Raw genomic sequence first — 13,645 nt, forward strand, 5'->3', positions numbered from 1 at the left:
GTACGTGCGTGGTATGTGGTGTGTGTGTGGTGCGTGTCGTGTCGTGTCGTGTGTGTGTGTGTGTGTGTGTGTGTGTGTGTGTGTGTGTGTGTGTGTATCCTACACAGAAAAGAAAAACATAATAAATAAATATGAATATGTACCCCATCGTAAACTGTTACCACAGATTGAAACGCGTAAGTTACATGATAATATTCATAACTCGATAACCGCGTGCAGCGTGACGCGATATATTGTATTTTCGCACATTAAATTTGTCAGTCCTGTAAACTGCAATTTTGACATTAATAACGCTTTTCAGGACGTTCATTGCATACGTCGAAGACAAATTTTCACGGTGTGCCGTACCAAAAGGAATGAAAGTGCTGAACCAAACACGATGATACGCGTATTTCTGGCTAACGATAAAACCGAGAAAAGTAATACGCGGTCGCATGAAAGTCGTAAAAAGGCCAAAACTATGACACGCAGCTATGCTATTTTATCTTCATTAAATGTCATGTGTGCAACGTTTACGATCGACCGAGTCGTTACCCGTGTTTATGTATATATATTCTAAAACATTTAATGCAAAAATAAAAAGAAGAGAAAACGTGTGTTGGACGAAGAATCTGTCAGAAATGTTATGAAGGAATGGCGATTCTCGGTCGTTCGAACACGTCACTCTCGCTTATCTTATGAAAATAAGAGACTAAGCGAACTCTAATTCGAATTTTAATCCGTCCGGATGGAAATGATCGATCTTACCTTTCCGTGTACTCGTCCATGTGGGCGTAGCTCTGTACGCTGTTCTCTTCGACGAGGAACTTTACTCGTTGATAGAAGGACGCTGTGACGCTGGGTGGTTGTTTTCGGAGAAGAACGTCCACGGGATTATTACTAGCAAGGCACATGATATGTTCTGAACAAGCTTCGTGCGAACAGCACTCACTGTCAGAGCAGTCCATCATGCCATCTGAGAAAGGCAATCTGTTAGATATCCACTCGAACATGTCTTGCACTCAATAAGATTCTATTTCTTAAATGATCTTTTAAGGATGTATTACACGTGTTTTTTAACAAAATAGATTTTTCTATATTGCATTTGTGTGTATGTGAAAATAATATAAAAGATTGATGATGATTTACGACATAGATCAAAAACTATTTAAATAAGTAGACATGTTTTAAAAAAATAATTAAGATAAAATGAGAATATTTTCAATTTAAACTATATAAAATTGTATTGTTAAATAAATATTGAATTTATTGATGTATTTCATACGTATATTAACATTCATTTTTATACGGAAAGTATAAATTTTTAATTTCAATCATTTATGCAGAGATTATACATACATGATACATCCTTAAATAATCTTATTTCTCGCATTTTTATATTTTTATGATCTTAATAAAAGATTGGATAAGTGCAAGTAATAAAAATTGACATTTCGTTCACGCTGTTATAGTTTAATGTTACGTAGAATGCAATTAACATTTTCCTGTAGGGAATACTATCTCATAATCAATAAATTTTCTTCCTCCGTTTATTGATTTTTCAAGAGTAATATTCGTCAGATACAGATGGACAATAGTATGCCATTAATCAGTGTTGATTTAATACTAGGTTACTTGAGGACTTACCTTCGTCATTGTCAACGTAATCATTACATTCCAATTCGAGTCGTATGCTGCAATCTCTGCCGGCCCATCCGGTTGAACACTCGCAACTGTATTCGCCATCCTGTAGGGTACACAATCCGTGGCGGCTACATCCATTCTCACATCCGGCTATTAAAGAGAGAAAACCATTTCCAACATCGTTTTCAATAATTACAGTCGACTAATCGATTATTGAAAAATGATATTGCGTCGTTTCGTATCGGAGAACTTATTATTGATAGCAAAATATATGCTCACACAACAAAGTAAAACATTGAATTTATTGATAATCTTCTGATATTGATAGTCTTCTATTTTTTACGTACGTAATGTGCAATGTCTTCCGTTCCACCCTTGACTGCATACGCAGGTTCCATTTTTGCACTGACCATGCTCGGCGCAACGCAAGTCACACGGTTTTTGATCGCATTTCGTTCCAGTCCAGTCATCGTGGCATCTAAAAATATAAATATGCCTCGCACCTCACAGATCTTACATGTATTATGGACATCAATTAATTTCTATTCAATCGAAGTTACGAAATAAAAACAATGAGAATATCCGCATAGAAAATATAATAATACAATTTTGTTACACATATATACCTATTACTCGCGTTTTAGTACATTAATTGTTTCGTACTTCGTATACGATACGAAAATGTTTCTAACAGGATTCGTTATGTTAAACGGCGGTATCGCCGAACGTAAAATAATTTCTCGTCGTTTATACCGGCTGCAATAAAAAATGCGAGTTTGAACTGAGTTTCGAAGTTGTTCTGCCGTAGTGAGGAACTTTTTGCACTTAGAGCCTCTTTTACGCCAACTCTTGGGGATGGAACGAGGGAAAAAGGGGAAAGGGAAGAGAGGGGGTGGTAGACGAGAGGCGTCAGCTTTAGAATATGAGAAAGGAGATCCTCTCTCGCGTCCTTGATTCTGACAAAGGAAAGGACGAGGACGGTCCTTCGAGTTGTGATAAGTTGGCGCCTCGTAAGACAGAGCCTTTTTCTCGCAATTTTTCACCTTTTTAGCCTCAACTTTTGTGCCTGCGATCCTGGCGAGCAATTTACTCATTTTTAGGCCATTCTTCGCCCACATCTATCCCACAATATTTCAATGTCCCGACAAAACGTTACTCTTTCTCTTTCCTTCTCGAGCGCGGATTACTATTAAATGTTTCACGACGTGCCTCCCTCGTGCATTCGTTGAAAACTTTACGACGTTTCTCACTCTTCGACGCGGTAATCTATTCCAGTCGTAAAAGTTGCAAAAAGTTTGCACGTCACACTCTATGAAGCACAGCTGGTAGAGAGAGAGAGAGAGAGAGCGCGTAAATGGCCGCCACGTCCGCACAATTCCGCAAATCTCCCGCATTAAACAATGATCTTACGCGAGGTGTGGGTGTCATATGGAAGAGAAACGAATCGAGGTCGCATGGAATTCCTTTAATCTGAGAAAAACGACCCTGGTCGTTGAGACACGCATCACTTTCCTCGTTCAATCCCGGAGAGAGCGGCTGTTAGCCGACTGCGCCAATTCCGGAGTAACCCAATTCCGAAATCCCGGTCGCAACACGTCCACGGAAGGCTCATAAAGGACGACGATATATAAAGGATGAAGTACGTGTGTGCGTCATATGTGTATACTGACTTGCAGCGGCCTTGCTCGCAGGATCCATGAAGTCCGCAGTCTAGACCGCAACTCGGCTGCGAGCAATCAACCCCCGTCCAATGCTCCTCGCAAACGCAGGCCGCAGATTCGAGGTCGTACGTGCCATGATCGGAGCAGCCCGGCAGACACTGGTATACCTGCTGATCAACCTGATTGCACCGCTCGCCCTGCCAACCGGCCTTGCAGTAACACTTGCCGGAGACACAAGCGCCGTGGCCGCTACAGTTCGGATCAGAGCAGTCAGCTGAAAATTGAGAAAGAAAAAACGAATCGAATGCGCGTTTAAATTAGAAATCATCGCGTTTTTACGGTTCGGCGCAACCTGCGGAACTTCTCGTTAAAGGCTAAACTTCCCGTTTGCGTGGTGAACGCATCCCCGGCGCACCCCGTCAGTTATCAGAGCCCATCCCCGTCTTCCCTCTCCCGTCACGCCCGGGCGCTGCTGATTGCGTCCATGGCGTGGACGAATGGACCAACTTTTTAAATTATGGCATCGGAACAATTGCATTATTCCCGCAGATCCCACCTGCCCCGGGGAAATTATGAAACTTAATTCCATAGCGTCCTTGGCGCAGCAGCGACGGCAGCGGCGGTGCTGTCGCGGGCCGCGTCGTCATCTGCGCCCGCTATGCTGCGTTATATGTATTCGGGATACGAGAGATGAGAGGAATTCCTGGCGGATTCTTCTTGCATTATGTATGCGCGACATTGATCGAACGGGATCATAGATTTGTTCGCTTTCATTAGAACCTGACAGGTGCGTTCGCGCGCCATCGTGAAACGTAGAAACGCGAAACGCGGTAAATTGGGCGTTGAAGTATGATACCATTAAGTGCATTTAATGGTACATACAGAATGTTTCCTCGGAATGAGCTCTTTTCGGTAAAAATGTTGAGACATCAATTTCCAAGTCGTGAACGATAAGCGAAACGGTAGTTTTAGGGAATTGTTCATTCGGCAGAAATTTTATTTAAATAATAGATAATAAATAAAAGAGACACGACATAATTTATTCGTAAATAATAAACAAATTTTTGTTTGATTAATAATTTATTCGATTCAACGATAATTTAAATAAATTCTTATCTAAATAATTATTCGAATATATATTCATTATCTACTATTTGTACGAAAAATATACAAATAATATTATTCCATTATATTATCGAATAATATAATAATTTAAACGAATAATAATTATTTATATATTATATTATTATTAATAGTATAAATAAAATTATGGTATATTTTTTCTTAGAAATATTTCATTTTCAAAACGTATTTAAAAATTAGATAAAACAACTTAATATGAGCGGACAGAAAATTAAATTATATAATTAGAAAGAAATTACATATTACATACCTTTTCAGAGAGCCTTTCTCTCTCTCTCTCTCTTAAATTATTATTTTTATGTAATAAAAATTCAAGTAATATACATTAATTACGGTTCTATAATATATTTAAGTAATATTTAATATTAATTGCATATTCTTTTTAGATTAATTTAAAGTTTTATAATATATATATTTTTAATTCGAGTTGGAGAGCTTCCTTTGCAAGTAATAATAAAAAAAATAATAATGAGAATAATGCAAATAATAAATAAAATTTTATTTGAATAGTAAATTAAATAAAAAATTATTGGAATAATTTGCCCAACTCTACGTCATTTTGATAATTAAGTAAATCTTTCAAAAATTGAATATATCATAAAATAAATTATGCATATATTAAGTATATTAAGTATATGCAAATATAATATATAAAATATAATACAGAGATTGCTATTGTTTCTAAAAAAAAAACTCTTACTAAAAAAAGAAACTCTTTAAAAGAAATGACTTTTGATTCGGATTCTTATTCGCCAGTTAGTTCTCATTTGCCGTCGCAACTAATGTAAATCCGTTTTCGCTCCTCAAATTTATCGTTCTTACGATTGGAGCTGACATATTCCACTGACGTGGAACTAATACCGTTTTCGCCTGCGTTTAGGAAAAAGCGACGGGCGAGCGTATCTCTAACGAGGACCGTGAGAATGTCAGAGACGAAGTGTCTCGTTCCCGGCGAATAATCTCGTCATTTATATCGTGCGTCACTCAGTCCCCGGAAGTTTCGGAGCTACGCGAAATTATAACATATCGAACGCAGCTGCGTGCCGCGCGCGCGCATTCGCCCGTGTATTATTCAAATTCCCGCGAAACAATACGAAACTAATTGTCGCGCCGAATTGGCATGGCTTGACCCATATGTAAATTTGGAGAACTCCGCGTGCATTAATTATAGGTTGTACACAGGCCGACTGTGTTTCCCACCGACGGGGACTCTGCATTACTAATATCTTGAATCTCCTCGGATAGAGGGCCAGGACGTATGCTTGAATTATGGGAAAATTAATGATGCTGTGACAAACATGAAGAAATAACGATCCCGGGGCAGAAATAGATGTTCGAGGTAAACGTTTTCCGTCATCCGTGATTTCCGCTAAGCCGTTTTTAAGGCTGAAATATGTGACGTCGTGCACATTTGCAATGCAACGTCATCGCTCGTAAATTGTATTCAGATCTTTTCAAAGTATTCCGATATTCCGATATAGTCGACCTTTTCCCTTTTTCATCCATATAAGAAAATATAAATTAAATTTAGAAGCAAATAAATTACTCTTAAATTTTCAATATCTCGAAATATGCTTCTCAAATCTTTTTCTAAACGCATTGATCCTCTGTCAACCCAACTTACGTTCGTCGCAAAAGTTGCTCTTCCAGCCAGGATTACAGACGCAAGATCCTCTAACGCACTGGCCATGCTGATTACAATCAGGAACTTGGCAGTCACCTAACGGTATGTCACATTCCGCGCCTTTCCAACCCTCCTCGCAGTGACACACACCACCACCGTATTGTCCATGTGAAGAACACAAAACTGGACACACGCTTTTGCTGCAATCAGCACCCTGGAATCACAAAAATTTGATTTCCTTAATCTTTAATTTTTTCAAATGGACAAATAATTTAAAGATAATTATTGGGTTGGAAGAAAAGTAATATCGTATTTTTAGTTCAAAATTATATATAAAATACATTTATTAAAAATTAATAAAATGTTAATTTCAGAAAAGGATTTTAAAACTTAAAGCCTCTACATTCGAAAGGTCACTATGTTTTTGTGTTTTCTATGAGTTTGGTAATTTTTACAAATAAAAAATTACAAGCTGGACAAAATTTTTTTCTCTTTGTGAGTTGCGTTTACGTGCAAAAAAAATGTTAATTTTCGGCTTTCTAATAACAAAATTTTAATTTTTTTTATAAAACCATTTTTTAAAAATGTTCTTAAGATTTTTTGTTGCTGAGGTAAATAAAAGGAGCTGAATCGGCAAACTGAATCGACGTGCGATTTGTACAAATGAAAAATATAATTGTAAATCTACATATTGAATATTATTAAGATCCACTTCGACCAAAAATAGGATTTTTCTCTTATTTAATTTAAAGATAATTTTGCAAAAACGCACCTGATATCCGTCTATACAATCGCATTTGCCAAGATAGCACGATCCACGTCCGGAGCAGTCATTGGGACACGTAGTGGAAACACCTTCGGCTTCTGTCACGACTAAAGTAACCTTGTAAGGCTGCAACTCATCATTATATACGGACAGGAACCAGTCGCCAGTGTCAAAGTACTGCAGTAGACTGACATTGACCATTAGTGGTTCCACAATGGTCCTCTTGATGAGCACGTGTTGATAAAGTGCGATCGGTTGCGGCACGCGTTCCACGTGGATGTCTTGCGGACTGGTGGACTGCATAAAACTGACGGCAGTGATGTCCCTCTTCAATCTGTGGACCACCCTGCCACCTTTAACGAACTCCACGAAATCGTACTGCGTGACGCTGGGCGCGACGTTCCGTCTACCATACACTGCGAAATTCGCACCCCATGGTAGGGTCAAGTTCAGCCTGATGAAAGCTGGCTGCTTGTTACGGAACTCCGTGTTCCAAAAATGGTACGGCTGAATAATGGCAGAGTGCGCGACATTGTAGGCCTGCAGCTCGAGCACGGCTGGCCATTGCTGCGCCGATTGCTGGATCTGCGGATCGCTCTGTTGATCGCCGGCGCTATCCGCGGCACTCGAATGCTCCGCCGTACTCGTAGGCAGGGATTCTACGCGAGAGAGAAACACGAGGATGTAACACATTGAATAACACAGTAGCAAATCGTTAGGAAAGTTATATGGTAAATAAAATCTAGTAGTCTTTTTATAAAAAAAATCTCTTTCTGACTTATACCACACTGTGACTTTCATTTAGAATTTAGATTCTAAATGTAAACTGTATGGTGTATAAGTTTGACGAGTAAACAACTAAAAGAGAGAATATCATATTTTTCTTTCTAAATGTATTATTTTCAGAAGAAAATAAAAATATTATTTTATAAATAGAATATTGTCAGATATTTTTATTTTAAGTCGAGCAGATCACGCTCTTTTTATGTTTTTTTTTTATTGCTTCATATCTCTCAGTTTATCTTCATATCAAGTGTGTCAAATGTACTTCAATTGTTTAATTATCTTTTGAAATTAGTACAACTCATAGTATGAAATCTTTACAGCGGATTTGGATATAGTCCTTGCTAAAGATATTATATCGATGAAATGTTCATCCACTCGCACTTCCCAAAAGCAATTAGCGTATGACGCTGTGCGCGAGAGTATTTACATCATGCAGAGTAGATGCAAATTAATACCGCTCGATATTTACCTTCTGTGGGAATCTGCGTGGATATCGAATCGTGGATGTGTGCGTTTTCGTGAGTGACAGCCTTGATATCTTGAACCAGAATGCAGTTAGTGCTGTCTATCGGGCGCATAGAGCTCACTGCTGGAAAGTAAACAAAGCCATTCCATTTTAGAATAAAAGAAAGATGAAAATCTACTATGTGCGAAGAGAGAAATGCCCTACACGCAATCGCGCGTACACAAATGTTATATTTGCAACGTACTAGTATTCTAGTACGAAATAGTATTGCCCGCGCGACGATTTTATAGCGTCAGGAATCAAGAACGGCTTTAGTCGAACGTCTGGCAGCAGCCTAATGGGTTCATAAATTCGGACAATCGCTTTCGAATTACGATAGCACACTAGATTTCCCATGACAACCCGATTTTCTTGTTCGAGTAACTTTTAAAACAACGTATCCCTGTAATAAAGTTTGAGATCTCACGGCTTAAATCACAGTTGTATCAAGCGTACAATATTGCTTCATCAGATCAAGAATTCTGGGCTAGTATACGCTATATATCTTTTTTACATCGTCTATATATAATATAATATAATATATAATATATAATATAATATATAATATATATAATATAATATAATACATTTCTTTTTAATTTCAATAAAATAGTGATATTTTCTTAAATTTTAATAAACAAAATTGATAATCAATAATTAATCCAATAATACTTATTATAATATCGCTCTTTTATTTAAAAAAATGATACAATTTAAGAAATTAAGTTTCCTAGAAAAGGGGAAAACTATTTTTCAACTTGACGGAAACATATTTAATTTACTAGTTAAATAATATCGGCAAAAATATATTTCTTAATATGATTAAATATTTATTAATATGATTAAATATCATTTTTGTCGTTTTGATTTCATAGTTCTCAGAAACTCTTTCTGAGTTGTGGCGATTTTGATGATTCTTTTTCAAAAATTACTCTTTTTAAGTTGTGATGATTTTTTATAAAGTTAAGTTTAGATTACTTTTAATAATTGATAGAATAATATTATTTTATTTTTCTAATTCATTCATTGCAGTAAATAATAAGTGTAACTTGAAAATCTTAATGTTTTATATCTTTTATATCTTTTGAAATAAGGGAGTCGTATGTCTAATGACAAATGATATCTAAGATTTGGATAAAGATCCTTCAAAAATCAATTAATATCGCTTAATATAATCCAAGATCCAATTATGTTGATGCTATATCAGTAGTTATCTGAAGTTTCAGGTCATTTATATTAATGTTTTCTGAACGATAAGTGCAAGTTCGTTGAATTTAAACGCCATGATAAATTCGGCAATAAAACCCTTATCCGTGGCGGGATATTGCGGTTTAATTAATTATCTGTCTCGTGCGCCGCGAGCGCCACGAATTAATTACGCGGTTTAACGAGAGTTTTTAAAAAGCGACAGGCCCGGACCAACGCAACCCCCCCTAACGACCTCTTGGCTTATCAACGCAACAAAACATCGATAACGCATAATTGAATTTGCGTGTTATTGCCGCGCGGATGATTTGACAAATCGCGATTCGCCGATACACTCGGCGCCGATATTTAATGGACGCGTTTTCGCACCCCGCGATTTATCGTATCGCGGATTGTATAAGCTTTCTGTCGTGATAATAACACTCGTTATTGCGCACGCCGTTTCTAGTGGAATTGCCATTGTCATATACATTATTATTTTATTATATTTTTATAGCATTTTGCTAAAATATATAGAAAAATATAGCATAAAATGGAGACTTTAAGTGAGCGTTCAATATTTGATACGAAAGAAGTAGCACGTGAAAGTTTAAATTAGATAATTTAATAAGTGCAGAATAATACCTAATTCCCCCAATAATTTTTTCAATAACTTTATTCCTGGTCATAGAAAAATCTTTTTTGTGTAGACGATAGTCCTTGACAAATTTCTTCAAGGTAAGGAAGCTGTGCGATACATGCGAGATAAGGGATTACGCGTACACGTAACAGTTTTTCGTGTACGTACGCATATGGCCACAAGTGAACATGTGCATGTACATATATACGCATGTCAGACTGGAGATAAGCGAAATGACCGGAAAAGAACAACTATTCCTTTGGGATCGACGTTGCTTGGCCACCATGTAACTATCGCTGAAATTGAGTTGCAGTGAACTGTGAATGACCTTATTTCGCGTATATGCCAGTCAGCGTGGCATCGTTTTCGTTCCCGCTTCACGTTGCTGCAACTCAGCAATTCAACTTTCCACATATCGCACTAGATATCGAAAAAAAGAATCACCCAGTAATTTCGACTAATACTAGGATTAACAGAAAAGAGACGAATCATTTTATACATAAAAAAAAATCGATATTTGTAATATACCGAAAAGAAGTTTTCCTATATCAATCTTCGGTAATGCAGCCGTGCGTTTCTCAGTTTATTTTATATATAGACTTTATTTTAGCAACACTTTAATATCGTAGCCGTTGGTTCCTAAAATATTTGACGTTGTAAATTAGGAACTTCGGATGGCGAATGCAAAATGAGCTTACACTTGGGATCTCTAAGCAATTTAATCTACCGGCAGCTGCGACCTCCGAGACGTTCTGTGTGTTTAGCTATAAGGACAATACTGTGAAACAAAGTCATCTCAAAATTCAATATATATAGAACGTGAGATTGCCAAGTTTTGACGATGAGCTACCGGAAATTTAAAATGGCCATAATGCGAGCTACGGAAGGGGTCGTTATATCGCCTGTTACCTTCGCAAGGGATGGAAAAGGCGAGCGCGACTGTGAAGGACAGCGGGCACGTTCACGGGGGAGGGATCGGGAGAGAAGAGGAGAGGTGCAAAGGAACAACTTTTTCAATTATATACCCCCGGATCGATAGAGCGATTCATTCCCGAGAATGATTCCCGGATTATCGTAGGATTATCCCGCCGCCACCCCGACCGGTCCGTTCTACCGCCCACTTCCGCTCGTACGTTATAATGAAATGTTTACAATCGATCCGTCTACCCTTTCGTTCCGATCCGCCGAAGCGTGAGTCCAGACACGACAGCGTTATCGAGCTGCCTGCTATGTCGTTATTATTGACGAGTTAACTATTAATGGCGTAGTAATAATGTTCTCTCGTGATAGAAAACAAGCGGTTGAATTATATCGCGGTTTTTAATGATCTTTCATAAAAAGTTGTCACTTTAAAATTGTATCGGTTTTCAATCATAATTAAAGGATTTTTATGCGAGATTTGAAAATTTGTATGACAATCAAAGTCCGTCTTGTAAGTAGTGTATTAGACTTTATTATCCGAAATCGCAAAGTCTAAGAGGATTTGAAGGAAGAAGGAAGGAATACGAAAATAGTTAGGCTGCATTGTATTTCACGAATTTGAAAACCTTTTTGTTCCCTTTTACTTTTAATTCTATAGCAGGATACTTGTTTAATTCTATAGCAGGATTCGCGTTTTAAAAATTAAATACTTATAAAAAATGAGCAAAAGTAGTACAGTAGTACCTACACAAAATTTTATTTTCATATGACTTACAAAAATTACACATTAAAAATAATTATAAGTAACAAACAAAATTGTCTAATTTAACTCTCAACTTCACGACTGTTTGTCAAAAGGAATTACCGTTGCAACAGTTTCGCTAGCTACTTGCAAATTAAATCGTGGAAGAAGTCCACGTCGGAAGCTTGTCGCGAAATGATTTTGGCCCTATGAGAGCCACAAGCGAGCGAGCAAGCAAGCAAGCATACGTCAAATTACCGAAAAGCAAGGCAACTCGCGTGCATGCAAAATTTGTGCGTTCTGGAGCGAGGCCGAATAAGGACGAAACGAGGAGGAAGGGTTCGCGTACAGCTTCGTGTATCTCACAATGTGTGCGCACATATATACGCAGCCGTGTGCGCGCGCGCGTGTGTGTATGTGTTCGTGTGCGAGAGAGAGTAGATGGACCTGCAGCAACCGTAAAAGAGAAGTGGGCGCGGGGGAGGCTGAAGAGAGGTAACGCTGGAGGTTGGCTGCGGGGTAGTTTGGATACAGTAGCAAACAGGCAGATTGGATTCCAGACTCGATTTACTGGAATGCAGAAATAACAGCTGGCGAGCAGTCTCCTCGAGGCCGAGAACCGACTTTGCAGTCTCCACCACGTCCCTTCCCCTTCCTGCGACACGCAGACAGAACGGGGAGGTGGAAGAAGAACATGGACGCCGAAGTCGAGATGGACAGTTCCGCAGAGAAGGGATGTTTATAGATTCGCAGAGCACAATACGGTCCAGCTACTCTCGCATCCCTTCCTTTTTCCGTCAAATCCCCTTAGTCCCTGCGACTTCGGATGATGAAGTCTAATACATTCGCAAGTCGGACCATGATCACAATCGTAAGGATTTTCAGTAAAATGCAAAAACACGATTTGCGTGTAAGTGGAGAAGAGGCAGGAAAAGAAAGCTGGTTTCTGTTATACGCTGATAACAGGCAAACATTAATTCCTCTAATCGGACCCAACGCCGTGGAGATACAGTGATTTTCAAGCCTATCTTCGCGCGTATTTCTCTTGCACCCCGTTGGTTCCTGCATTAGCATAACGGATCTGATAGAGCTATTTTCCCAGACCTTTTTGCAGGAACGGTAACCTAATAATGTGGTTCTTTCAACGTTGATCTTAACGATGTGGATCAACGGTGGAGGACGATTTGTTTCTCGTTTTCTTACCGTGAGCTCGTTAGTAGAGCCAACTACTAATGGCAAGAATGTCGTCGTAGTGTTTAGCTTCAGTAAGATTTTACGTTTACATACATCGCGGGGTTTTGTCATTGTTATTTATGCAGCAAAGTTTACCAATGTTAGCCATAGGGCGCATCGAGGTAGTGCGCCGTTAGTTGCACGGCTATCGATTTGTACGTCGGGTAGGCCATTGCCCTGCGAAATTGCCCGATTCGTTTAGCAAAGACACGTACTTTTAAATTCCAATAATCCGTTCCTCCTTCAGCCAATACAATCAAAATTTGAAAAAAAATTTAAAATTGATAACATTGAGGATGTTAAAGACACACTAGTGTTGCCATCTGAGATAAAAGCACCTTTCTGTATCTCCTGTGGAGTTCAGTTACTATTATTTTAACGGATAGAAAGGTGTGGTATCGATTCGTATATGAGTTCACCTTTTCTTCCTGATCGTGCGACGTATGGATGTGTAGTTTCTCAGCTACGAGTGTTATGGGTAAAACGCACCCCATGCCACGGAAATGCTTCCTCGCTATCGACGGGCAATATTTTTGCCTCTCCCTAACCGGATGGAGCCAACCACTCCATGTTAAATGAACCATTACGCTGGCAATGTTACGCCGTAGCTGCGCTTCCTACGGAAGATCCGGACTTCCGCTGTTGAACAGTATTTAATTTTCCTGAACAACAACTTTGTATATCGTCTACGCACGATATTATTCTGCTCTATGATAATAATAATCCAAGAACGAATGAAGCTATATTCAAGACATTAAAAATAAACGATTTTAATAAAAGCAAGCAAGAAAAATATGATCATAATTCTATTTATTT

The 13,645-nt window shown here is 38.4% G+C and overlaps 1 protein-coding gene across 1 annotated transcript in view; it reads right to left on the reverse strand.

The window, feature by feature from the left end:
• LOC105617338 (teneurin-a) overlaps nucleotides 1-13,645 on the reverse strand; it is a 35,708-nt gene that overhangs the window by 20,751 nt on the left and 1,312 nt on the right. Inside the window, exons 2-8 of the mRNA XM_012198900.1 lie at nucleotides 8,073-8,192; nucleotides 6,824-7,476; nucleotides 6,052-6,265; nucleotides 3,294-3,558; nucleotides 1,971-2,101; nucleotides 1,627-1,773; nucleotides 748-955 (exon numbers count right to left, since the gene is read on the reverse strand). Of these exons, the coding sequence (XP_012054290.1) occupies nucleotides 748-955; nucleotides 1,627-1,773; nucleotides 1,971-2,101; nucleotides 3,294-3,558; nucleotides 6,052-6,265; nucleotides 6,824-7,476; nucleotides 8,073-8,192 (1,738 nt within the window). The remainder of the gene's footprint in view (nucleotides 1-747; nucleotides 956-1,626; nucleotides 1,774-1,970; nucleotides 2,102-3,293; nucleotides 3,559-6,051; nucleotides 6,266-6,823; nucleotides 7,477-8,072; nucleotides 8,193-13,645) is intronic.

This window comes from Atta cephalotes, assembly GCF_000143395.1.
Source record: "Atta cephalotes unplaced genomic scaffold scaffold00012, whole genome shotgun sequence".
NCBI classification, from domain to species: Eukaryota; Metazoa; Arthropoda; class Insecta; order Hymenoptera; family Formicidae; genus Atta; species Atta cephalotes.